The sequence below is a fragment of the Phyllostomus hastatus genome, unplaced genomic scaffold, assembly GCF_019186645.2.
Source record: "Phyllostomus hastatus isolate PE091 unplaced genomic scaffold, TTU_PhHast_1.1 phas_scaffold_182, whole genome shotgun sequence".
NCBI lineage: Eukaryota > Metazoa > Chordata > Mammalia > Chiroptera > Phyllostomidae > Phyllostomus > Phyllostomus hastatus.
Window position 1 is genome coordinate 20,078,865 of NW_025334013.1, and position 27,094 is coordinate 20,105,958.

At 59.4% G+C, this 27,094-nt stretch overlaps 1 protein-coding gene across 10 annotated transcripts in view; it reads right to left on the reverse strand.

Annotated features, from left to right (window-relative positions):
- Positions 1-18,473, reverse strand: part of ADGRB2 (adhesion G protein-coupled receptor B2) — a 35,928-nt gene extending 17,455 nt beyond the window's left edge. For 9 of the 10 annotated variants that reach the window (XM_045859809.1, XM_045859808.1, XM_045859807.1 and 6 more), the window contains exons 1-3: positions 18,052-18,473; positions 10,618-11,431; positions 51-134 (exon numbers count right to left, since the gene is read on the reverse strand). In XM_045859809.1, the coding sequence (XP_045715765.1) occupies positions 51-134; positions 10,618-11,416 (883 nt within the window). In that variant the 5' untranslated portion in view covers positions 11,417-11,431; positions 18,052-18,473. Of the gene's footprint in view, positions 1-50; positions 135-10,617; positions 11,432-18,051 lie in introns of those variants that run through there. The other variant, XM_045859810.1, reaches the window with a different exon arrangement.
- Between the last annotated feature and the right edge of the window lie 8,621 nt (positions 18,474-27,094).

The following is a 27,094-nucleotide window of genomic DNA, read 5'->3' on the forward strand; positions in this document are numbered from 1 at the left end:
GCCACACAGTCGGGCTCCCGCCACAGAGGAGGGAGGCGGGCCCGAGTTACCTGTCTGTGCCAGGTATACCCCAGGCTCATCTGCAGACCTTGGCCACTGGGTTTTCACCTTTGGTTCCTCTTCCGGCTCCTCACCTGGAACACGGAGGTGGCAGCAGGCGCTTAGCCAAGGCCAGCTCTGTCCTGCCGGAGTGGCGCAGAGGAGGCGGCCCTGCTGGACCTCAGCCTGAGGGTCTAGAACCAACTGCAGACGATGCCGAGAGCGCATCGAGTCCTGCCCCCTGCCCCACCACCATTTCACAGAGAAGGAAACTGAGGCACAGAAGGCCACACAGGACTGGCCCAGAGCCTTGCAGCTATCTTCTCCTCCTCTTGCCTCAGGTGTTCAGATTGGGGAGGAGTGGCCACGGACATTCGTGAGCTGTGGCAGACTTCTGTGCCAAGTGCTGTCCACACTATCCCCTTTAATCCTCCCCTGGGAAGCAGGGACCCCACCTCTATGTGAAGGGGACTAGCGAGGGAAAGTGACTTGGCTGAGACCACACAGCTCGTCCAGTTCTCTCCCTTCAGAGGGCTCATTCCTAGGGCTGACAAACACCCAGGCTGGGCAGCTGTGACACCCCGCCCCCGGCCCCGCCCAGCCTGCCTCTAGGACATGATTCATGCCAAGCCAGGGGCTGGGTCTTGGGCCTAGAACTGGCTCCCCAAGCAGCACCAGACTGTGACCTGCAGGCACAGGTCAGAAGGCTGTTCCTCTGAGACCCAAGGGCTTAGAGGGTCTACACCCAGCAGACCCTTCTTCCCACTGCCCCTTTGCCCAGGAGAGTGGCAGTCCTCCAGGAGGCTGACGCTGCCTCAGGCCCAGCCTCACAGGGCCCTGGGCTCCCCTGATTTATGTGTCTGGTCCAGGCCTTGGAAGCACCACCAGTGCTGGAGGAGGGGCTGGGAGCTCCCATTCTCCAAAGCCAGGCCCTGCTGCTGTTCAGATATGAACTCATCCAGGCCCGACCCCCACAGGCTGGGTAGTAGGAATGGGGGCGGACAAGAATGCAGAGGGGAGAGACCCAGCCCACATAGAGGCTTCTGGGCAGGTGGGACTGGAACAGCATTTGGGGACCGGGCTCAGCCCATGCTATGCCCAGACTGGAAGGTACTCCTCTCCCCAACCCCCAGGCCCTCTCCTATTTCTAAAAGCCACATCGGCACATAACAGGCACTCTGTGTTTGAAAGAACCCAAGAGGGCTACACTCTTCCCCGCCCCTGCTGCGAGGCCCAGGCTCTGAATCAGAGAAAAAGCTCTGAGGGAACCTGCTGTGCAGGGGGCCTCCAGCTGCCACTCAGCCCAGCTCTGGTCTCCGTGCTGCGGCCCCTCCTGCCACTTCAGCCACCAGCCTTAAGGCCCGCTCTACATCATCCCCAGCACTTCTCCACTGCCTCCGAAACCTGGGCCTCTGGGACATCTCTGGAGTCAGGCAACCCTGGGTCCCAGCTGGGGCGTGGACACTGACCAGCTGTGTGACCTTGGGCAAATGTCGCTGCCTCTCTGCCGCTATGTTTACCCCTGAAACAACACTCGAACACTCCCTGACAGTGGGCCTCAAAGCCCCTAGCGCGCTGCTTGGCCTGTGGCAGATGTTCAGGAGCAGGAACTGTCTGGCTCAAGGTGGCCATCTCCCCTCCCCTCCCAACCTCCACCCCTTCTGCACCCTCACGGGCCACCCTTCTGCCTGCCCCAGAGCCCGTGACAAGCCACCTTCTCCACGACCACCCCCAGGCTGCCGAGGAAATCCACAGCTGTGCCAACTGGCACCACGACAGATTCAGGGCTGCACATCCGCTGGGCGTCCAGGCAGCTCAGCAGCCCCTCTCGGCTCCCTCATGCCCCAGCTTGCCAGCTGCACCAGACCTTGACCTCTCTCCTCCAGCCCATCTCCACCTGCCCCCTCAGCAACCAGCTCTGTTACAGAGAAAGCAGAAGCCATGACACAGGAGCCTCCCCCCAGTCTTATCCCACCCCTCATGAAGGCCCCTCAGCCTGGGCCTGCACCCCACCCCTCCTGCCTTCTCAGGGGGCTCCATCCATTACCCACTCTCTCATCGCCATCCCATCAGCATTTTCTCCTCATTGAAGCCCACGAACGTGTCCGGGCCGCCTCCATTCCAGGGGAACCCTTCAATGACCCTCCTTCTCCCTCCTGCTACTGCCCTCTGGCTTCCCTTGGCCATCCATGAGTGGTTCACAGCTGGCACTCCAGTTTCTCACCTGCCACTCATGTCCTTGCTCAAATGTCACCTCGCCTGGTAATCCACTGCAGTCTAGCCTCTGACCACATCTTTGCACAGAAACCGTTCTTGACAAAGTCCTCACCGCCCTCCTGGCTGCAGTGCCCTGCGGACACTGTGGCGGCCTCATCCCACTTGAGCCCTCGGCGCACTGGACCCTGGTGCCTCTCCCTACCTTGAAACACTCCCTTCCCTGACTTCCTGCCTCCCTGGCTCCTCCGTCCCGGTCTCCCTACTGGTCTATCTTCCTGTTGCTTCGAGCACTCCCACTGCACACCCCGCATCCTTCTCCAGGCTTAATGAACCCCTCTGCGTGGCTGTGCCGAGTCATTATCCCCAGAGCCCCCGCGCCCCGACTCCTGTCTAGTCTCCTGCCTCCTGAACAGGTCTCCCGATGGGGGACCCTCAAACTCAGCAGGTCCAAAGTAGGATCATCATCTCCTCTCAAACTTCTACCTGCTTGTTCCCTACCCTCTTTGCCTGAAAAACTCCTATTCAACCCTCAAAACCCACCTCAAATGACCTCTCGTCTGAGAAGTCTTCCTTATCCCCACTCCCCAGGTGGAACTGGCTGCCCCCTCTTCTCTGTGTTCTCTCATCACAGATAATTCCACCTTCTGATGGTCCAAACTTCCCCCCACCCATGAGCCTTTGAAGAAAGGCTGCCTGTGAGCCACCTCCCCGACTGCAGTGACCGTCCACACAGAACCCCACAGAATCCGGCCCAGGGCAGTATCAGCAAACAGACTCCTCCCCATTTCCTCTCCCCACCCCCACCTCAGGGCGGGGGACAGGTCACTGGAAACAGTCATTTATAATCTTCAGTATCAGCTCTGCCCAGCAGCCCTCCACCCATTTATGAATAAACATTCTGGAGATGCCTTCGACCTATTGCAAACCCAGCCGAGAGTCCCCTTATCCAGCTCTTGTTTTGGTGTCTTGACCATCGTTGTGTTCGTAACAAGCTCCCCACCAGCCTGGCATCCAGGAAAACCGCCAAGCAGGAACATGTGACCGGCCAGGCTGACCTGCTTGTCGTGAATTCATGCTACTCCAGTCCTTTACCCACTGCTTGCCAGCTGCCGCAGGCCAGCCCCACGACATAACCAGAGGTGATGTTGGTGGCTGCTGGAATCCACCCTAACTGAAAATCGGAACATGCCCTAGGTGCAACTTGAGTCCCCCCCCTAGCCTCCTGGGCCGGGCCAGACAGGGGAAGGAACAAGTCCAAGGCCACATGGCTGGGGCCCGCATTGACTGCACTCCCCTCCACCCCTGTCGCCCTCCCTCGGAGGGGCGGCAGGCAATTTACTTCCCCACACATACAAGCCAGCTCTCCCTGAAGGCGGAAGGGGACAGAGGTCAAAGGTGTCGGAATAAACAAACGTTTATTCATCATCTACCATGCACAGGTCCCAGTCACCCAGGGTGCAGAATAGGGGGCACCTGGGAGGCAGCTGAGCCAAGAGGATAAGGAGGGGTCCAGGGAGGGGTGTGAGCGCCCCTAGAACTCCCCAGTGTCCCGCCCAGTGAGCTCAAGGCCTTGCTGGACCAGGGACTCTGAAGCTCGCGGGCCTGCAATCTATCGTTTTCCCACCTGGCTGCCTGACGTGAGCACAGAGACCTGCTGCCCAGGACAGGCTCCCCGGGGCGACCCCTGAATGGTTCTGTTTTGTTTCTAACAAGGTGACATTTGCTGCACCACTGCTACGTGCCAGTCACCACGCACCCTACATCACGTCGCTTCATCCTCATTAGGACACGTTCCCCTATCTGCTAGTAAGGAACAAGGCTCCCGCACACTGGAGAGAGGCTGACGGGGATTCGAACCCAGGCCTGTCTGGCTCTGGAGGCCGGGCTCACTCCACTGAACTGCACTGGCTCTGACAAAGCGCAGCTCGACTCGGACCCCCTCAGAGATGCCATCCCTCATTCCCATGGGCCCCCGAGCCACTCCCTTGCCCCACCAAAGCCCCTCAGATGTGCCTCTATTACCCTGTTTTCACACCACTTTCCAGCTGTTCCTTTGCACACCTACCCCCACCCCTGAGGTGAGCCTGCTTGTCCTCTGTGGCCTCCGAAGTGACTGTCTAGGAGTCTGGCCCCAGACACACTCCCTGCTGAGGAGCCTTCAGTGGCTCCCCACGGCTACCACCACCGAGTCGACCTCTGAGCCTGGCGTGCTCCAGCCCCCACTGGCCTCCCAGTCCTCCCCTCCCCTCCCCTCCCCACCAGGCAGCCAAGCACACGGGGGACCATGGAAAGAGTGGGAAGAACACAGATTCAGGAGCCCGATTCCCGACTCTGCCACAGTCTCGCTGTGTGCCCTTGGGCAAGCTGTCTCGCCTCTCTGAACTTAAAGATCTTCAACTGAAAGTAAAGATGATGCTTCCCACCACAGGTTCATTGAGAGAATTAATGAAAGCAAGAGACGTGGACCGCCTGGAGCATGAGAACCTCCCGATGCCAAGGAGAGGCCACCCCCTCTTGTTTTCCCTTGAATATACAAATGTTCCCCCCGCCCCGTACCTGCATCTGCTAATGGTGTTTCCTTCCCCTTGGAATTCCCTTCTTCCACATCAATATGCCAACATCTTCTACATGTCAAATGTCACCCCTTCCAGGAAGCCTTCCTAGGCTGACCGCATAGGGGTTTGGGTAAGCTGGTCCCTTCTCCTGTGGCTTAGACTCCAGGCTGCCTCCTGCTGCAACTCTCATGGGCCCTGAGGGAGGGTCTCAATCTGCCTCTCCCCTCTTGCACAGAGGGCCTAGCTCAGGGCAGCCAGACACACAAGAGAGGCATTCAGCAAACATGGGCCAGATATCCCTGAGAGCTCCTCCACCCGACCACACAGGGGCCATTCTTGTCTCACCCCTGGCACTGGCAGGCAGAGGGGGCACAGGCTCTGCCATTTGAGCAAGACTGCAGACCCCGTCTCCCCCCAAACTCCACACAGTCCAACCCCCTCGGCCCCTTTTGTGGGGAACTTGTTAAAAATAATCATGATAATCATCACTTTCACAGAGTGAGCCGTGCGACTTACAAAACAGTCCCCAGCCTCTCTGCTTCCTCCCTGAGGCTGGCCCCAGAGCCCTAGGCACCAACTGATCCCCTTGGCACGTGGCTCCCCGGCCCCAGCAATGCCTCTTGTTCCCCATAGTGCACCAGAGTCCCAGGGGTGCAGGGACAGAGGGAGGTCGCCTCTGCTTGGAACTTCCGGGCCCCACCTCTGCAGTTCAGTACAACAGTGTGTCGCTGTGAGACCCGAAACCCAGCCAGGATGCCAGTGCCCCTCCGTGACTTCCTCCCCAAGCTGCTGGCCTGTCTGCCCAGCCTCCCACTGAAGCTGGCTGGGTCCCTGTCGCCACCCCCACAAAGCCAGAGCTCCTCGAGAGCAGGGACCAAGTCTGACTCACCCTGTCTCCCCCATCTCCCTCACAACATCCATCTTCTTGCTGCTCTACTTAAAGCCCGTGGCCACACGGGTAAGGTAAGGTCCCAGTGTTTTCGAATGCCAGTCAGAGCTCTGACCCCATCTCCCTCCCCTGGGGGGTACCGCCACCCAGTAGTGCCATTCTGTGTACCTCCCTGTACCTGGCTCGTCCCCACCTCTCCACCCTTGCGCAGGCTGCTCCCTCCACCTCGGAAGCCCTTTCTCCTACGGGGTTTCCCGAAGCATGCAAAAGGCGATGATGACTGGGGGTGGCTCACAGAGGCACCATTAAACAACCGCGGATCACGGATGGGGAAACTTATCCCCTTTCCAAGTCTCTTTTAATTAGGGTGACGACTTGCCAATCTGCCTGGGATAGTCCAGGCTGCACTGTCGCCCTGGTGTAATTAACAGTACCCCCTACTCCCTTTATAACCTCATAAAAGTCCCAGTTTGGATGATGAATTACACGGCACCTAACTTTTCATCCTTCCAAATGCATGAAAGATGAAGTCCCTGGGCCTCCCAGACGTTAACACCTCCCTGGGCACATGCTGGTTTCTCTAACGAACTGGAGAACAGGCGCTAGAATTTGCTAATATCGCTTTGTTTTCACTGTGGTTGTTTTCTTGGTTATCTTCTGTTTCAGATAAGTGTTACAGGTGTTCCATTTATGATACTGAATTTCTTTTCAGTAAAACGAATTTAAAAAGCAAAGTCAATTTGAGGGAAAATTTCAGAGGCTAGCGAATTCCTATTCACCCCTCAAAACCCAACTCAGATTCAGCTTCCCTAGGTTGCCTTCTCCCCTCTTCGGTCTGACCCCCCCGACTCGCCCTCCTCCCTGGACAGTGAGGCCTGCACTGCGTCACGCCTGTTACACTAAACTATGATGGCAGGCAACTATTCATTACAGATTAACCATGCGCCAGGCACTGTGCTAAGCACTTACCCACTTTCTCTTGCTTAGTCCTCACTATTATTCTGTGAATAGCTCTCCCATCCCCATTCTGTGGGTAAGAAATGGGGGCAAAGAGACTTACCCACGGTCACACAGTTCATCAGTGGTGGGGTCGGGCACTGAAGCTGGGGCTGGGCGACTTCAGCCCGTGGCCTTGACCACTGTACACTAGTGGCCACTCTCCCCCACCAAAGGGCAGAGGGGGCGCCTGGTCCACCTCGGATCCCACTCACTCTGAGGTGGCCCGAGGCCTAGCACAAACTCCACTCCAATAGAGACACGAAGGTGCGTGTGATGGATGAGCTGGGCGCAGCGCCTGCCGAGACGTCTGGGGGAGCCTGTGGTCCACTCTCTGTCCCATGAGAGAGCATGGAGCTCCAGCAGACAGCTCTGGGCTGGAAGGATGGATCTCCCAGGAAACACGCTGCGCATGCTAGGTCTTCCTCCACCCCACCCAGAGAGAGGCCCCGCCTCCCTGGTGTCTGAGCCCTACCTACACAAGCAGGTAAAGCCCCACTCCCTGCCACCGGACCAGGCTGGCCAAAGGCAGGGCCTGCGTGCTAAGAGGAGAAAGGGCAATCTAGGACCAGGCTGGACAGGTGAGAGGCAGCTTCCTGGAGGAGACAGGGCTTGAGCTGGCTTAGAAGGATGCAGAAGTTCTGGATAACCAAGGACAAAGGGCATTCCAGGTGAGGGAAACAGCCCAAGAAAAGGCAGGGAGGCTAGAAAGCAAGTTCAGGGGCCAGTGAGGAGCCCTGGCTGAAAAGGGGTAGGGGAGAATTAGAGGGAGGGCTAGAAAGCACGTGGGACTAGAATGCCAGGCTGAGGAGTTTGGGCCGCAATGAGGAGTCACTTCGGGCTGTATCAGGGAAGTGACGCGTAGAGAAACGGGGGCCCTGAGGTCCCGATGGGCAGCATCTTGTCCAAGTCACACAGCAGCAATGGCAGAATGGGGATTTGAACCAGCTCTTGCCTCCCAGGCCCAACACTCACGGGACCCCAGGCTCACCTGATGGCCATGACTCAGGAATAGAACCCAGATGGTAGGATGGGCTAGCAGCAACCAGCCGAGGGTGGGACAGGTCCCCAGGGGGGCAGCAAGGAGCATGGCAGAGGAGGAAGAGGGACTGCAAGAGTGAAAGATGCTTCCTCCCAAGTGTCACTTTGCGCAGCCATCCCCATTGGCTGATGCGCCCTCAGGACGGGAGGGTCAGTGGGCAGGAACTGCAGGTCTGCAGCACCAACCCCCAGGAGCTGGGCTGTGCAGCTGGCACCACCTCTAGAACCCGCCTTCCCGCCCCGGCCTCCGTACCCGGCCTCCACTGGGCTCCTTCCTGCCTGCCGTCTTCCCTTTCTTCCTCTTCCCCACTTAACAGATTGCGGCAGCAAGATGGCACAAATTTATGGCTCAACTCACCAAAAATAACAAGAGATCTATCAAACGCAGTTTGCGTGAAATTAACAGGCGCCTGTACACTCTTGTCAAATGCGTTCAGCTCTGAGGCGAGCCCAGCCACTCTGCTGGCCACTACCCACCAGTTCCCAGGCTCAGCGCTCGCTCTTCCACTGCCCACCAGCCCCGCCCCACCTGACCTTGCCATTGGTCCGACTTGGGGTGTCCTAGAGGAGGTGAGCACAGCTCCCTGCCTCAGTACCTGGCAAAGGAGCCAGGAAGGTCCTGGTCTTCCCGTTCACCACTGTCCCTACCAATCTTGTTCTCAATCTGGCAGCTCTGTGTGCCAGCCAGTTCTCCTACAGTCTGTACATGTGTCCAGCTGGCCCAATGGAGAGAGGGCGAAGAGAAGCGTGGAGACGAGGCCAAGGGCTTGGCAAAGGTGGCACTGCCACCCGGCACAGAGCGCCCTGGGCCCTGACGATGCCACTGGCCCTCAGACAATCCCTGCCACATGGAACAAACGAAGTCTTGCCCCAAAGAGATTGGGCAAAAGGGAGGAGGTGGCAGAGAGGAAGAAGAGTCTCTTGCTTACCAGGAGAGAGGAAGAGGCTGTGCCAGCCCAGCTGTGAACCCCAATGTGAGCCCACTTATGATGGCTGATGCCCCATCGCACCCTGCAGCTGCCCACAGGACCCTCCTGTAGGCACACCCATGGAGCAGCCTGGAAACGTGCCCAGCAGGACAAGGGGCATGAACAGAGGTCAGGCCCAGGAATAGCTGGGAAGTGCAGGGGCACATCACCCCTGCAACTCCCCCCAGGGCTCCCTGCTCAGAAATGATACCGGGCCTCCTGCCCAGGGACATTCACCGTCTAACTTCACCCATCCTCAGTCACAGAGGCTGGCACAAAGTCCTGGATGACCATAGGGACAATGGTGCCCTTCCCATAACCAGTTCTCTCTGATCCCCAAAGACACCCAAGCTACCAACCAACCTGTTTCCGGCTTCAACCAAGCCCAGCTGGCAGCTTCTGGCTCTGTGCTTCGCGTGGCAGCCTGCCCAGATGGAGCCTGCCCAGGAGGGCAGAGCCCTGCTCCGTCCACTACGGACTGCTGGGCTGACAGACTACGGGGAAAGCCAGCAGAAGAACCCACCCTCTGCTGAACAGGACGGAAGCCCCGCAGAGTGACAGGCAGTGGCAGCCAGGCCGGAAGAGCCATAAAGCTCCTGAATTATGCCTGACACTCTCCTCAGATGTTCGACAAAGAGGCGAAATTCAATTTCTTCCTGCAGGCACTAAATCCCAGGCCAGCCTCCAGGGCCTGTAACCTGCCCGTGGCCTCATTGTCGCTGGGACGGCTTCATTGACAACTGATGAGAGGCCAACCTGGCCTAGGACAGAGGCCAGAGCAAGGTCACTGGGCACTCGTCATGGCTGCGCATGATGCCAGATGTCTCACAGAGGCTGAGAAGCCCCTCCCCCAAATCACTGACGCCTCACCCGAGACCCTCTGCCTCCTTGTAATACTCTCAGTCATCATCCAGATGCCCCTCTGACTTCCATCCCTGCATGACATCCTCATAAGAGCCGGCCAGCACCTGTCACCCCAAATGGGAAAACTGAGGCCCACAGAGGGGAGGGGACCTTCTGTTAGTACCAGGGCTGAGAACCAGATCCCAGATCTGCCTCCCTCCCACCCCACTGCCTGCCAGGCCCCCCGACCAGTCCCTGGCCAGTGGTGTTCAGCAGGCACACAGCTGAGGAGCTTGGGGCCTCGAAGCAGCAGGGAGGAGGGCTGGCAGGAGGGAGCTGGGGTGGGAGCAGGAGCAGGCAGGACTCAAGGGCTCAGGGAGCTTTTGCCCAGTCAGCAGGAAGCTCTAGCAGCTGGCGGCCTCAGTCCCAGAAGACATGGGCCCAGAGCGGGGGGACAGTGGATGCTGGGAGCTGAGCCAGCCCAGCCCTCCAAGGCAGGCTCGGAGCTCAGGCCCCTTCACCCAGGCACATTCTTCTGCGCCTCCTTGTGCCCTGACCCTGGGGCCACTGCCAAAACTGAGTGACCCATGTGGCAGGAACACAGTCCCGCTCCCTGCCTACTCCAGCCTCTAGGCAAACTTGTCAACGTGCAGTACCAGGGCCTCCCACAGCCACTACCAGTTTGGGCCTCTGCACACTCGGCTCGCTCTGCCTAGAAGGCCCTCACCACCCCTTTGGCTTGGCTCACTTCCACCTGCCCTTCAGATTCTTGCTCCTGGAGTTCCACTTCCTTCAGGAAGCCTTCCCTGACTACCTGATTAGGCAGTCCCCTCCCTGGGTTGATCACAATGTGCTGTCTAATCTGTGCCCCATTCATCCACCTAGACTGCAAACTCTTCAAGAGGGAGGTGTGACCTTAATCCATTTTGGTGACCCCAACATCTAGACAAGGCTGGACACAGAGAGAAGGGACACGGGTGGAGGGCCCCAGAACATGCCCAGATGAGCACCAGCAGGCACCATCAGCCCCTGGACACAGATAACCCACCCAGGCCCGGCTTAGACTCACCATATCTCATCTCAGTTGTAAACAGGTCATTGCTGCTCCCTGAGTGCAAATCAGCCTCAGCAGATGGGGCTGGGCCCCCGGGCACCAGGGCATTGGACAGGGTGTGGGCAGCAGGGGGACCTGGAGGTGTGGTAGTGGCAGGGCTGGCCCCCACCTCACCAGGGCAGCTGCAGCCCGGCTGGGCAAAGCCACAGGCCCTGCCGGCAGCACGGCCACACTCCTCACTCCAGCGGCAGAGCACGCCACAGGTGAACTGGCTGGAGTTGTTGTTGTTGATGAGCAAGACCTCGACGAAGCGGAAGGCCAGGGCCGTGGGCGCCAGTAGGCGCCGAGCCTCCGAGGGCTCCGCCGACAGGCACAGCTGCACGAAGTTCTTGTCGAAGTGCAGGAAGGTGAAAGGGCCCGAGCCACCGCACAGCTCTAACCCGGCTGCTGCTGCCTCCTCCTCCTCCAGCCGCCCCGCCTCCGGCCCCACGCGGGCTGCCACCTCCTCCAGGCCAGGCCGCAGGCAGGTGAAGTTGACCAGGTAGTGGTCCAGGGGCAGCAGGCGGGGCGCAAAGTGGGCGCACACCTCCTCCTGGCGGTTGAAGCGCAGGTACAGGGAGTACTTGGTGGGGTCGGGGTTCTCCAGAGTCCAGGAGCAGCCTGAGGCAATGGTGGGAAAGAGGTCCTGCAGCGAGAAGGCCCCGTAGAGCACACCAGAGGCCAGGGCGGAGCAGGCGCTGGGGTCGGGGTCGAAGGCGGCGGCCAGGCGCAGGGACAGAATCACAGATAGTAAGAGGGGACAGGCTGGGGTCATCCTATGTCCCTTGCCCTGTGGAGAGAGACAGCGTCAGTGGCCCCAGGCACAGCCAGCATGGGCTCTGTATCTCTTGTGGCCAGCTCTAGGGAGTGGGCCTCGTGCTTAAGACCACCTGTATGATCTTAGGCAAGGGAGCCTCGGTTTCCTTACCTGTCAACGGAGACACCTGGGAGAGTACCTGGAATCTTGCAAACACTTCAGAAACAAACATTTGTCGTCATTCTCACTGTTATCCCGTGGCCCTTGGTCAGTCCTATCAACCACGAGCATCTCCGCCTGACAGTCAGCCCCGCCACCAGCCCACCAGCCCACCTGGGCTCCCCAGAGCCTCGCTCACAGTCACAGTGTGTCGTGATCAGCTGTGGGGCGTGCCACGCGTAACCTAGCAGTAATTGTCAAAGCAGCAGTGTTTGACAACGACTTGCTTTTTTATAAATCAGAGCGATTCAAGGTTATTCCCGGAACAATGTCATTCTCACTCACTTGCTCTACTGAGTGGGAGAGAAAGGGGAGGCGTTATCACCAGTGTGCCGGGGACTGCGCACAACCCGAGCCATGCGCGAGGGAGGGCAGCGCGAGCACGCACGTCAGGGGTGCTGCCGCGATGGATTTCCTGGGGGACACACCCAGGAGAGGCACCTGCAAAATGGGTGCAGTGATCACTCTCGAACCCTTCTTCCCCTCCAGCCATGGGTTACCTTCCAAGACCTGGCTCAGGGCCTGCTACTCCCGGTGAGGCCACCGGGCCGTCTCCCTGCTCTTAGTTCCCACAGCTTTGGCCTGAAAGTCTGCACCATCCATTCATGACCTCTGACCCTTGCTGTTTCCCCAGAGCCGCCTCACACATCCCATGAGTCTTCAGGCTCCTAAGAGTGGAAACCAGAGTTCACTGATTTCCACCTTCCCCCCTCCCCAAAAGTGATGCCCTAAACTGAGCTCCCGGCAGGTGTGAATGTCCTCCAGGTGTGGGAGGGCAGTAGGGCCCCAGCCCAACGGTGACAGGCATACCAGGCAGTCAGGCCACCAGCCAGGACACAGCCACTACCCCCAGCCTGCTCAGCCCCACTTGCAGCCCTGCCCCCGAAGCGATCTGCACTGCCTCCTCCTCCATGTCCAGAGCATAGCTTACAGCACTGGATGGGCCCCTAGGGCCTGCTTGTTCCACATTAGAGGGAAAAAGATGAGGCTCAGAGAGAGGAGGCAACCTCCTCAAGATCACACACGAGTAGCCGAGTAGCCGAGCTGGGACTGGAGTCCAGGACCTGCGGCCCCAGCGTGGGTTTCTCTCTCATCCACCAATAGCCTCTTGCTTCGCCCGCTTCCTGCCTCAGGCCTCAGGCCCCACGGACCAGCCATTATCAGCTCTGGGAACTAAATCACAAACGTGGGAAAATGCACAGGTGTGGCTAGAGTTTTCCAAGACAAAGCTGCTCCCCAGGGACACATATCCTCTCAGCTGTTCAGGAGTCTACATAGTGGCCAGAGGTGGGGGGGGGGCAGGAATAAGAACCCCAGAATGCCCCTCCCTGTGCAGCACCCACAGAGCTCCTCACTGCCCCAGACCCCACATGCTACAATTCTGAGCCAGGCCCAAGGCCTAGCCACAAAGAAGCACTCGCCCCTCCCCAGCCAAACACTAGTCAGTCCCACTTACCGGGGAGGAGCCACCCCACCCTCCTCCAAAGACCCGGCTGGAGTTTTTCAGCAAAAGCCAGAGAGGCTATGTCCCCACTGTCACCCCAGTGCTGAAAAATGAACCAGACCCTGGTCTTCCTCACCCCACATCATGCCTGTCCTAAACTGTTCAGCCTGCCCAGCCTGCTGTGGCACCAGCAAAGCCAGCGGCCGATGATGAGTGACATCCAAGCCCCCCACTGCCCCCAATTATTTTTAAGCAGGCTGCAAAATTCAGGCCATGGCTGGGGCTCAGCAGACGATAGGTGGGAGCTCATTATAACTGGCCTCGCCTCCCCCACTTGAAGCAGGTAGGGAATCTCCACGCACAGATATCAACACCACACACGAGCCTGGACACCCCTGTGCCCTGCAGCGTGCAAAGAAGAGCACGTCTGCATAGATGCACCCTTGAACAGGCGATTACAGGCATTCTGCATGTGAAGAGATGTACACACACATAGGTGAGGGCGGACCACCGATACGTGAGTTCACATGCACACAGGGCTGCGCACACTCACATGTAGGAGGGTGTAAAGAGCCAAATGCTTGTTCACATGTGCAGAGATGCAAAGGTGCTCTCTGGTGTGCACACACACAGGTGCTTGGCTCTCTGAGGCTCAGCAGAGGACAGCTAAACGTCAGGCAGGACCTGACCTGCCTGCTCCTGTCCCTTTGTGCTCCTGGACCCTCTCGGGCCTCTGCGGCTCCCTGTTCATAGCCCTGACCCACTGAGAAGCACTGGGGCCGCAATCGCAGTGCCACAGCCTGGCTTCTCTAGCACCGAGCCCCTCCTAACCCCGCCTGAGCCCCTCCTCCCCTCGTCTCCTTCAGACACCCCCTTCACATCAATTCTAGAATTTCTAGAATTGCACCCTGAGTAGGTATAACCTTCACTGTTCCTGCTGTGACAGAAGACTTTTTAGGGGCCCTTCTCTATATCACTCCCCGCCCACAAAATAAGGCAAGGAGCCCAAGGCCAAGCTCAATCAGCGAGACCCTCCCCTGGGAGGGGACCTAGAAGAATCCTTGCCTCACAGGCAGCCCGAGTAGGTTATTAGCCATGACTAACCCCTCTGAGCCTCAGTTTCCCGCCCTGTGGAAGGGATTCCTGCCCTCAGGATTGCATGCACCCTCTCATTCGGCCTCACTGGGGCGAGCCCGGAGAGGGCTTCCTTCCCCTCTTCTCGGAAATACACAAACTCCCCTTTCCTGCTGAGGTCAACTGCCGCCTCTGGGAAGGCTCTTTGGGTTGAACCACAGGAGTGGCTTTGCCACCTACAAGCCACAAACCCCTCCTTGCACAAGAGCTAAACAGGAGAGACCTGAAGGTCAGCCCTGAGGAAGCACTTCCTGGGTCAGGAGGTTAAGGAGAGAATAATGAAAAGACCCCCTCCCTCAGGCCCTCACAGGGCGGAGATGGGGGAGTTGCTGGATGGAGTAATCTCAGTCTCCTCAGGCTACCTTCACCTCGCGTCTGCCCAGCAAACCTGGGAGTCCCACCCCTGCCCAAGCACACTCAGACCCCCTTGTTCCCAGGTCCACAGGCTTGCTCAGACTCTGGCTTCCCTCCCTTCTGCGCCAATGAGGGAATCAGAGGCTTTTGAAGCAGCTGGAAGGGCCAAGACAAGACTGCTGCTGGGGGACGAGGGGAGGTAGCAGAGCGGCGGGGTGGGGCACTGCAAGCCAAGGGCTGGGTCTCCGGGGTTCCCGGAACCGACCCCGATCCGCCCACCGGGCTAGGAGCAGGGAAGCTGGGCTGTAGGGAGCAGAAGCCCGGCTTCGGTCAGGGGATAAGCGGCAAATGGGGGAGGGGGCGCGGCGGTTTATCCACCTGGCAGCTTCAATTTGCCAGCCTGTCACTCACCCTCCACCTCCCTGGAGCTTGCTGCGGGCTGGACCCAGGGAGACGCGGGCAGAGACCCCGGGTCAGAGCCTCTGAGTCTCCTGCCCACGCACCTGCGGGGATGGGGGTGGGAGCGAGGTCCTCAAGGACTCATCTCCCGGAGCTCTATCATCCAGGAAGGGGCACACCCTCCACCCAGCCTCTGAGCTGCTGGACAGGATCAAAGGGAGGGGGCGACCCCCACCCAGGGCGGCCCCTCCCTGCAGACTGGCCTAGAAAATCGCTCCACCTCTTTCACTCGAGGGTCTCTGTGTCCCGGGAGGGGGGCTCAGGGAGCCTCCCGCACACCATAAGGAGGGGGATGAGGGGTGGCCCCCGGCCCCCGGCCCCCCGGGGCGGGTGCCGTGTGGGCGGCGGGGGAGGGGGCGGTGACTCAGCCGCCCTCCGCCCGCCTCCCCGGAACTTTGCAGCAGCTGGAGCCCGCCGTTGCTACAGGAACGGAAAGCTTTTGTTCCCCAATGTCTGGGCTGCCAGGGCAAGAGGGAGGCTGCCACTCCCAGGTGAGATACAGGCCTGGCCACATTGCCCACAGACTTCCAGCCCAACAGAACGTCACGGATTCGAGCCCCCTGACCCCGCCCTTCACTCATGCCAAAGCCAGGCTTCTTCAGACCCCTGGGGCCCTGAGGGCAGGCCCTCCCCTCACTCTGATATGGAGCACTAACTCCCGGGGAAAGTTCCTGATGGCATCTGATCTCCTGAGTGGGGGAGGTGCAGATGTCTGTGCCCTATGTGCTCCTCTGTGACCGATTTCCCACGTGGGCCCTCCCTAACAGGTGGCCTACCTTGGAGGGCCTGGGCTTGGGTTTCTTCTCTGGACTTGTCTCACCTGCAGCCTCTGCACCTGAACAAGGACCTCAGGGACCCTGAGCAGAGCTGACCCCACGGTGGTGCAGTGGGACGCTAAAGGATGGGGGGGGGGGGGACCAGCAGTCACGGGCTCCCTCTCCCCACTACGTGAGGTGAGGTATTTACTGGCTTTATGATCCTGGGAGTTGTAGTGAAGCCACTAGAACCTGTTCTGCATTTCTCTTCTGAAATTAGGTGCAGTAGAGAGAGGCCTGACCTTGGTCTTGAAGCAAAACAACCCAACACACCTACTATTGTTGAGCATTATTAGGTGCCACACACTCTATACAATCTAATGTCATTCTTCCAGCAACTATGAGGCAGCTACCATTGACCCATTTTACAGAGGACCGACTGAGACTCAGAAAGGTGATGTAGCTTGCCCAAGTCACACGCCTTTTGAACCCAGATCATCTGACTAAAAGCTGAGTACCGAACAACTACTTACTCACTTCCACTCCCAGGGGGTTGGGAGGGAGGAGAGGGTGCAGAGACAAGCTAGGACGTCACTTTGGTGCTTACCTACATCTATTCCTTTCTAAAGAATTGGGGGGTGGGGAGAGGGCAGAAAAGCGGAAGAGAAGAGGGGGAAATCTCTGCCAATTTGGTCCAGGGAAGGCCTTCTCCCATGCCTACACCATCACCAGGCATACCCTGCACTGAGTCCGCACTGACCCTCTCGCCACCACGGTGGCAGCATGGTGGACACTCCCCAGGTGCCTGCTCGGTTCCGGAGCCAGGTGGATTCCCCCACTGCCTACTCCACGCCCAAGCCAGGCAGAGCCCACCTCCGCCCCCACCTCCCACCTCATGGGGTGCTCTGGGGTAGACAGACAGAAGCTCCCTAGAGACACCTGCCCGAGCCCAGACAAGCCCAACCAGACCATCTCAAATCTAGTGGTCTGTGCTTGCTGGTCTGTGCCTGACGGATCAAAGGGCTCCGGAACTGCTGCTAGGATGCGCCCCCCACCCCCCACCCCCCACCCCCCACCCCCAAAGTGTACGGCCTGACGACCAGTGCTGTTCCGGCAGGGCTGGCAGGGCTAGCGCAAGAGGGCACCCTGCTTCGCCCACCAACCTCTCCGCAGGGACTTCCCAGCGCTAGTCCCGCAGCCACCAATGCTACTCGGGCTGCGGAAACCTGGGGCTGTCCGCTGAAGAAAAAGGGGCAGCGGGTCCAGGGCGGGCGGGCAGGGGGCGCCAGAGGACACTGAGGGGCCCGGCCAGCAGCTGGCAAGGCGCGGAGGTAGGCAGCTCTCACGGCTCGGGAGCCCCTCCCCCCTGACGGCACTAGACCCTCCGCCCGCTCGGCACCCTCCGCGGCGCGGAGGACTTCCCTCGGACCCAGCCGACCTCCCAAGTGGCCGCCAACTCCACACCCTACAACTCCCTCCCCCGCCTATCATGCCAGCCCCCAGGGCTGCGGGAGGGCGGGTTCCGTGCCTGGCTCTATGCCCTAGGGTGGGAGGAGAGGGATGAGGGTGGGCAGATAGACTCTGGCAAAAGATGGACACGGGAGCCAGGGATGCAGGACCAGTGGAGATGCCGGCTGGAGAGGAGGGGGCTCCGAGCAGACGTGAGGGACACGGCTCCAAATCCAGGCTGAGGGGGAGGGGACTTGCAGGAGAGATTGGCGAGAGATAGCGAGACTCCGGACAGATATGGGGGAGGGGGCAAGTCGGGCAGAAATAAGAGGGGAAGCGTGGTCGGGATACCCGCGCTGGGAAAGGCAGTAACTACGGGCAGAGATGAAGTGGTGGAGAGGAACAGGGTCCCCGCATCCAGACGAGGAGGAGGGATTAAAGGGAGCTACATGATCGAGCTGTAGGTTGAAGAGAGGTTCTAATGAAGGTGGGGGGCGCGCTGCCCGGATCCCAGCTAAAATAGGGAGAGACTGGAGACTGCGATGGGGGTAAGGGTTGGATCAGGAGTGGGCAGGACTCGTGGGGGCGCTTTAGCAAAAATGGGTAAGGGGAGGGGACAGAAAAGGGACTCACCAGAGATAAAGAGGACCTCGGCCCCAGGCTTGCAAGTTCCCAAAGACATGAGAGTGGGTAGGCGCCGAACGAAGTCAGTTCGGGCAGGGGAGAATTCAGCAGAGATAGATAGGGGAGCACCCGAGTGCGGGCTGGTGCGGAAACTCCGGACCGCGCGGTGAGGGCTCGGTTCGGGGCCGGATCAGGGTCTGGGGCCGAGCACTCACCTGGGCGCCGTCAGCAGCAGGAGCGGGGGCCGGCGCTGGCGGAGGCGACCAAAGGGCGCAAGTTTGCCATCCCTAAGGAGGGGGCCTGGCCGAGCGCGGGGTAGCTCGTAGCAGCCACGCGGAGGGCCAAGGCTCCCGATCCACAGAGCGGCGGGTGCAGAAAAGGCGCCGCGGAGCAGCGCGGGGCGGGCGGGCGCCGGGCCAGGCGCGGGCTCCTGCCGCCGCCCCCCACCCCGCTCCCCCGCCCGGATCACCGTCCGCGTCTCGCACCGCCTCCTATTCGTGGGCGGCGGCCGCAGCCCCGGACTCCAGGAGCCCGCGCCGCATCCTCCTCGGTCTCTAAGCGTCGCCGCCGCTGTCGCTGCCACCGCCTCCTTCGTCGCCGAACCGGATTCCTCGGGCCGCTCGGGCCGCTGACCGCAGCGCGCGCGGAGCCGAGTGACGGCCGAGGCTGGACGCGGCGCCTGCGCGGGCCGGGCCCGAGAGGGGGCGCGCGCCGGGCTCGGCGAGAGGAGCTGCCGGAGAAGGGGCGGGGGGGCGGGGGCGACGCGCGCAGCCTCCTGTTAAAGGGGGAGCAGCGCCAGCCGAGCCAAGCGCGCCCTCCCCTCCCCGCCCTGGGCCCCAGGCGCCGGCGCGGGAGAAGCCCCGGGTAAGCCCCCTCCCAGTCCGCGGCCTCCGGGACCGCAGAATGAGGCGATCCACGACGCTCCTCCAACGACACCCTAGGCGCGAGGCATCTCATTCAGCCAGGGTCTCAGGGGCCCTGGGGACTGAAGCATCTGCCCACACCCCTTCCCCCATGCACATTGCAAATTGCATATCCCTGTGCATGCAGGTGCTACTTTTGTGCGGTGAACTTTGCTTATGCTTATGCATACAAGTGCCTCATGTGTGCACTGCAATGTTGACTGGCTCTATGCATGCAACTGCTACACACATGCACAGTATGTTCACACGTGCTCAGGTCCTGAATGCATGTTGCTCGTTCCTGTAGATAGGGGTGCTATTTGTGTGCAGGCTTACAAGTGCCACGTATGTGCTGAGTGCTGTGAATCACTTGTATGTAGGAGCCACATATGTACACTGCAGTGTAGTATGCTTGGTGCAGACTCTGGTGTAAACTCTGCAATGTTGCATGTCCCTAGGCACGGGGATGCTGCACGTGTGCAGTGTGTTACATGTGTTCCTGAGTGCCTGTCTAATCCCACAAGTGCCTTTCCCTGTGCCAGGGGCGCCCCCGTATTGCATCTGCTTGTGTAGAAGCAGCAGACCTGCCCCCTCCCCATCCTGGCATGGTGCCCAGGGACACTGGGGTTGGGCCAGAGACCACATGGTGAAGGCAGTGCCCAGGGAGACGCCCATGGCTCCGGGCCCTGGTTGGGTGGTTTGTGGCCTGGGCATGTTGCCACCAGGAAGATGGGCAGACCAGGGACACACCACTTTGGCCAAAGACAAGTAGGTTAATCAGACGGCCCTGGTCAGAGGACAGGCCAGCATGGGGGCAGCCTTGCAGTGAGGGTGAGATGGTTTCAGGAACCCTGCTTTTTGAAGGTTCTCTGGCCAGGGAAGGGCCAGACAGGGGAGGAAGGAAGTCCCTGACCCACCCAACCCTGACCCCAGTTCTCCATTGAAGCCCCTGGTGGTGCGTCACCCCAGATACGGGGACAAGATGAGAGGACTTCTCTTCCTAGGGCAGGGCCAGGAGGCAGAAAGAAAAGCCCCTGTCCCCTCCCTCTGTCCCTTCCCCCTCCAGTAGTCTCAGTGACATTTGTTGTGAGTGATTGTGAGAGATTATCGACTTTAATGGAAGGAGGTAATAAGGGGCGATGAAGGAATCTCGCCCGTCATCTTAAGGAAATTTATGAGGCTGTACCAGGCAAGGAGGAGGGTTGGCACCTTTCCTTTCCCAGCAGGAGCCCAAGGGGGCCTGTGCCTTGGGTCTAGCACTGGCAGGCAGGGCTCCTGGGGTCTTCCAGGCACTTTCAAACACACCCTCTGGTCTCTGGGTTTGGAGGCTCAGCCCATACTACAAAAGCCAAACCAGACAGCCTGCCATCTGCATGGTGTATTGAGAGCCACCCCAAGGGCAGTGGGAGGAGATCCCAGGCCTCCTTTCTTGGGCATTGTGAGGAGCACTGGGGTTGCTGGGGTTGAGGCCTTAAGGAGGTGGACAGAGGTGGGGAGAGTGAACAGGACATGGGGTACCCAGGAGGAGGTAAGGGCAGGCCCTCTGAAGCCTCCAGGAGGACCTTGTCCTACAGAGCTCCAGCCCCTTCCACTCCCACAGAGAGCTGCCTCCCTCTTTATGAATATTCATGACATTAGCATACTAGAGACCCAGAGCCCAGAGAAACTCCCAGCAGGTCTCTTACAGATGTGATGCAGCTGCATCCCTGAGGCCTTCCCCTCCCCTGAAGAATCCAGCTGGGTGCTGGGCAATGGCAGGGGCTGGCTCCAGAGAGAGAGCAGCATTCTGTCTGTTTCTCAGTCCCTCGTTAGCCCTCTGACTCCTTGACCCTATTCTTTCAGCCACAAAAATGCATGCCCTCAGAAAGACAGGTGGTCAGACAGAGTGAGGGACTGACAGATACAGTACCCCATACCAGGGGCTCATGGTGGCAGAGTGAGGAGATGGGCAAGACAGGATGGCTATGGGAACTGGGTGGACAGAGCAGGACCTCCTAAGGGTCGTGCAGAAGCAGGCTCCATGAGGGCAGATCTCTGGAAGCCTCTCCTAAAGGTGCCCCCTGCATCGGGGCTTCCCCACCTCCTTTCCCGGAAGCCTCTGCCCTTCCAGACTCACCCTGGTGATAATGCTGCCCGGGAGGACTCGGAGCAATTACAAATCATTTCCATAGTCAAATCCAGCTGGTGGAAGAGAAATTACTTCTCCCACAGCCTAGGAGGGGCTGAGAAGAGCAAGTCTTAGCCCCAGGAGGGGCTTCCAGGGAGCCGGGAGCAGGGACTGGACGGGGGAAGAGGCACCAGTCAGAGGCTGAGCACAAAGGGCTTGGGCAGTGTGGAGGGACACCCCCAGCCCTTCCTCCACAGACTGAGCAAAGCACTCCAGCCCTGTCGCCCCACCGTGGCCCCTCCAGGAACCTCTGATGGGATGGAGGGGTCTGATCCCTCAAGGGCAAGTAGAAGCCAGGCTCCTAGCTCTCACACCGCCATGCCAGCCAACCTTGAGAAAGTCCCTTCAGCCTCTGTTTCCTTACCTGTGAAATGGCACAAAGGATCTCACCTGGGTGTAAACAATGGCTCCAGGAAGAGAAAAGATGTGGATTAGTAGGAGTTATTGCTCGGAAAGAGACCTTTTAAAATCATTTTTTGTTACTAATTAATTTGTATTTTTGTTAGTAGTAACAGCCACCAGTGGCCCAGTGTGGGGGCAGCACAGACTTCCTGCGGCAGCTCAGGGGCGGAGCGCGGGTCACGACACAGAGTGACACTGGCCTCGGCCCTGCTTCCTGCTGCGCTGGCCACCGCCATGCTTCGTTGCCCTTTAAACGAATGAGAACATGTTCTTCCTCCCTTCTCAGTGATTTACTTGGCCCAAAGCCTGAGCAAGTTTCCTTCTAGCTGGTGGGACCCAGGAGCGCCCCTCCTCAGGCCCCGCCCTCTACTACCCCTCAGCCAGACACCCATAGCCACCCAAAGTTCTGGGTACAAAGGTCTCCTTTCAGTCCTCCGCCGCCACCCCAGGCACCTCTCAGGAGCTTCTAACATGTCCCCAAAGTCACCCAAATCCATGCAATGGTCTTCTACCATGGTCTGCCCCAGAGCTCATGCGGCGAACCCCCACTGCTCTGGATGTCGTGGATTCTAGAGGGGCGTCCTGGAAAGGGCAACTGTCCTTCTCTGCCTGGGGAAGTTCTCCGTATCCAGCTTCCATCCTTCCTGCTGCAGAAGCCAAATGGGTAAGCAGCCTGGGGCAACCCAGGCTGGGTGTTTGCCATTTTCTTGGTGATGTAGATTAGGGACAGAAGGGAGGGCTACTTGCTCCCTTGCGGAATCTTCCTGGGAGGCCAGCACCTGCCTTCTCTGGCTCCTGGCTGTGAGGGCGGAGGGAGGAAAAGACCTTTAAGGTCCTGGGCGATCTTCATACACATGTCTCATCCTGGAGGGTAGGCGCGGGAGCCTGGCACTAAAAAGGTGCTTTCAGTCCCTCACACGTGCTCTCAAAGCCTTGGTTTTCTCTTCCGCAAAACAGAAATAATGACCCTGACCCAGCAGAGCTGACTGAGTCACACGAGATGGTAACAATTCAGTTCCTTTCACAGTGCCAGGCCCAGGGAGGTGTCACCTGCATGCATGTGGGCCCCCTTTCAGACTTACTCAGGGCTGAAGGCTGCTCCAGATGCTAGAGTGATGCAGATGACTCACAATGGACCCCGACCTTAAGGCCTTCCCGGGGCGCCCACCCGCCCGGCACCCTCCCCCAGAGAGACACAGCGGCAGGAGCTATCCGCTGAGATCATTGCAGCGAAGGCAGCAGCGGGAGCCACTGTGTAACCTGGACGGAGTGTGCGTGTGATCCCTGCAGAGAAACTGAATCTGGACCCACTTCTCTGCAGTGCCTCCTCCCCTATCTGGGAGCCGTCTTCCCCTCTGCCTTCCTGGCCTGTGCAAACACACATGTGCACTTGCATGGGTGCATGTACACACAAACCCGTACCGCACACTTATACAGTGGCTGGCCCACAGATGTGCACACCTGACCAGGGTGCACGGGTTTACTAATAACCACACGCACACACAGCCCCAGGACTCAGCCGCCCTCCGTGTTTCCGCTCCAATGAAACAGAGGCCAGGCTCCCTCCCTCAGCCGTAGAGTAGAGAGCTCATGCTGGGGGAGGGGGCCGGGCCTCCACCCCGCTGCCAAGCCTGTCTGGCTTCTCTATCAGCCCTGTCCCCTCCTGCTGCAGGCTGAGGTCAGACACAGCCCCTCCATGTCGACAGGAGTCAGCCCAGGCATCCCCCCCTCCCCCCAGTTAATCCTCCTTGAGATTCAGCCCCACACTCCCCCGCTGCAGGCTTTAAGGGCGAGGAGCCCTGGCCGCCAGCACTCCTGACACCCAGAAATGAAAGCACCGTGCCGTGCCCGGCATCCACATCCCAGGCCGGTGGACATGTCAGGGGTGCCTGGGAAGAGCTGCTCCCAGCTTCCTGCCCGGTCGAGGAGGAACAGGAGTCCCTCAGAGAGGGCCCGGGACATTTGGCAGGCTGGGGCGCACTGGCAGTGGTGGGCCTGTGTGTCCCCACCATTTGGGATGCCTCAGGTTCTCTCCCCTGGGTTCTGTGCCACCTGGATTCTGCTGGACTGGGCTTGTGCCCAGCGGGACACAAGGAACAGAAAAGGCAGGGGTAGGGGTGACCCTGAGGTCTAGAGGGACCAGCTCATCCTCTTGAGCCTCCCCGTGGGCCTGACACTGTGCCAGCTGCTTTTAACTTATTGTCACAATTAGCCCTCGGAACAACCACTTAAAGTGATCTGGTCACCCTCCCCGCCCCTCCGCCCCCATTTCACAGATGAGAAAACTGTGGCTTAGAGAGAAACAGAGCCAGAAGCCATGTCTCTCTGCCTTAGTCCTGACTCTTCCTTGTCCTCTTTGCCACCCCTGGAGGACAGACCAAGCACCAACCATGGAAAAGACATTACTTCAGAACTAGAGCTGATCTTCCGCAGACCGGCTCCCTCGGAGTGAGAGATTTGAGAGGGTCTGACTCCCAGGCCCTGGCTCCTGACAGGAGAGGCTGGGGCTGGACGCCCAGATTTGGGGGCGGCAACCAGAATTGCTGAGAGTGCTGGGAAGGAATCACACTAGGATCGCTGACACCCACACGCGTCCCTGGCAGGCACAGCCACTTGCTGACACCACTGCATGCTGACACACCCCGGGAGGTCATCCCTCTCACCTGAACACCCTCTGCCTCGTGCTGGGTGAGGGGCAGGGCCTCCGTCTCCCCACCAACCCTGGCACACCCCGACCTCTGGGGGTCCTGGCTTGGGGGCAAGGCCTGTGGGTGGGGCAGGGGTTGGGGGGAGAAGGCTCCTGAGTGTGGTGGTTGGAAGGGAGAAGCCCCGGGTGCATCACCAAGTCCACGCTCCGCGTGTCAGCGTGGGAGTGAGCAGGGCTGAGCTCGGGGACGGGTGTGGGTGGCTGTGTGCGTCAGTGTGTGGGGGAAGAGTCTGTGTGGGGTGTATGGCATGCCTGCGCACAGGTTTTGCGTGTGTCTGCCCAGGCCTTGCACGTCAGAAGCTTGGGCCTGGCTCTGGGGAATCTCTGCCCTGCATGTGTGTGAATGTGTCTTTTTACGCAGGGTGTCTGCCTTTTTCACACATGTGTTCTTCTGGGTGTGTCTGTGTACGGTGCAGAGAGCAGAAGTGCGTGTGACGCCGGGTGTGTACATCCACTCAGTGTCTGGGCGCATATGGGGCCGTATTCGCCTGCTGTGGGAATTTGTGTGCGACCAGAGTGCGTGGTGTTTCCTTGTGTTGAGTGTGTGCTTGAGCCTGTATGTGACATGTGTATCTGTGTGTGTAGGGGGAGTGTTTTCAGGCCTGCGTGTGTCTGTGCCTTGGTGGGGGTGTGAATCGGGGTGTATGGCATTCGCAGGGTATGTGTGACCGTGTCCCTGTGTGTCAGTGTTTGGTGTGTATCTGTGCCAGCCTGTGGTGCGTGTCCCTGTGTGTGCTCAGGGATGCTCGCAGGCCCTCAGGTTCAGGATGTGTGTGTGTGTGTGTGTGTGTGTGTGTGTGTGTGTGTGTGTGAGAGAGAGAGAGAGAGATACTATTTGGGGTATGTCTGTGGATAGTCGTGAGCCTGGGTGTCATACACACACACACACACACACACACACATGCTTACACAAGGAGTGTGGATTAGTGTGCTGGGTTTATCTGCAGATCTGTCCATGTGGCATTGTGATTCTTGTTTATGGGGACTTTTTCAACTGTTTTCCAGGTCACACCGCACCCCTTCCCCAGGTTGAGACCTTGGACATGATCTCTACTCCCAACCAGCTTGGTCAGCTCTGCACCTGCCTTGACCTGGAAGGGCAAGGAACTGCTGGCCACCAGGTCAAGGTCACATAGCAGAAGGCACAGAGGCTCCTTCTCCTGCAGTGCCCCGCATGGCCCCCATCTCACACAGGGCCCTACCACTGAGGCTGCTATGCGCCCTGTGTCCTGCCCAGGTCTCCCCTGAAATGCATTTTAATTTCCGTTAGGGGAGGTGGCCATAATGCATCCCCGGAGCCAGAAGTGGCTGGACAGAGGGGCTGGGGCCCACAGGCTACAGGGGGAGGCAGAGCAGCAGGAGGGATTGTGGATTTGAATTTCAAAGCGCGCTGTCTGTGCCGTGTGACGGTGTGCGTGCAGTTCTCGGTGTCTGCTCCTGTGCACCTGCGGGTGTGGCGTGTGTCTGGGTGACCATATCTTGCGACTGTGCCTCTGCGAGGCTCTGGTGCAGGCTGTGCGTGTGAGTGTCAGTGAACAGGCGTTCAGGGTCTGTCGCTGTGACGGTCCATGAGCATGTGGGCGTGTCTGTGCGTGCTCGTTTGCATCTGCGAGTGTGTATTTTTAGGACGAGTCTGTATGAGCTTGTCTGTGTCTGAGTTGTGTTCAGGCCCTGCCTGTGTCTGTGAGTGTCAGTGTGTTTGGGTGCCCACTGTCCGTGTCACTGAGTGGACGTGTGCAGGGGTGTGTCACTGTGTCTGTGCACACATGTGGACAGGCGTTCGTGCCCGTGCATCTGTGTGACCATATGTTTGCAGGAATGAGCTGTCTCTGTGTGTCTGGTTCACGGCCCCTGCGTAGGTCTTAAAGGGGGTCAGTGCACCTGTGGGCTCGAGTGTCTGTGTTATTGTGTTTCTGCGTGTTTGGGTGTGTTTGTGTGAGTGTGCACCTGTGGGATGGGTGTGAGTGAGAAAGCGGTGGGGGCACAGAGCACAGGAGTGCGAGGTGTGGTCAGGCTAAGCACTCTGGCACCCCAGCTGCCCACCCCCCACCCCCATCCTCCACTGTATGTCAACATGGCTGCCACTGTCCTCTCTGGGCTCCTGTATGGAGACGATTGAATTGCCTCTCCTCACAGGGACCCCAAGTTGCAGCCAACCCTGGGCACACCCCACTCCTCCCCCGGCAGCCGGGCTTGCCACCCACAGACACTCAATGGGCTCTCAGGCAATGGCCCGAGAGGATGGGCTGTTGGCCAGTGGGGTGGAGCCGCGCCGGTTCACATTCCGCTGTCCCGAGGGTGTGGGGGCAGTTCGTGCGGCATGGGCGGCGGGTCTGCGTGGCTGTGAGACCGTCCTAGTCCAGTGGCTGTGAGGGAGGCTCAAGTTAGAGCACAGGAAGGACCGCCGGGTCCCTCGCAGTACCGTCTCCTAACAGGCACTTACACACACCAGCCCTAACTTAGACACACCTGGGCACGTTCCCAAACTCCTGTAACGCACACAGGAGTGTGGGACAGGCTCCTGACTCGAGGCTGGCTCTGGGGACAGGCCCACTGGTGCCTACCCAGGAATGCACATGCATGAACACACGCTAATCCAGAAATACAGGCAAGTTCATGTGCACATGTCACACTGGAACAACCTCACCCTTCCCTGAACTGTGGGTCCTTTGGTGTGAAGTGGGCTGAGGCTCAGAAGTCTCAGTGAAAAGGGGCGGTCTGAGTCACTCGATGTCCCTTCTATTCTGCCAGGCCCCGGGATGGACCCTGGAGACCTAGAAGAGGCTTTCTCTGTCCCAGAAGCTCTAGGGTAGTGGGTGGGAGGAGCGAGCCTCCAAACCCAGTTGTTCCCAGTCACTCCCATAATGTGCCATTGCACAGCCAGAGGCAGGCAAGAGCCAGGTGCTGCCTCCTCCCGGGGGTCCCGGAGGCCTGGCTGGGCACAGGGAGGTGATGCCAGAATAAAAGAGGAACTAGGGATGGAGTAGTGGTTTAAGGCCCTCTTTCCCCGCCAGATTGGGAGCGTTTTGAGAAGGGATGGGGGCCGACTCTTCCCAGTAAGGCTTGGCCAAGTGCCCGGC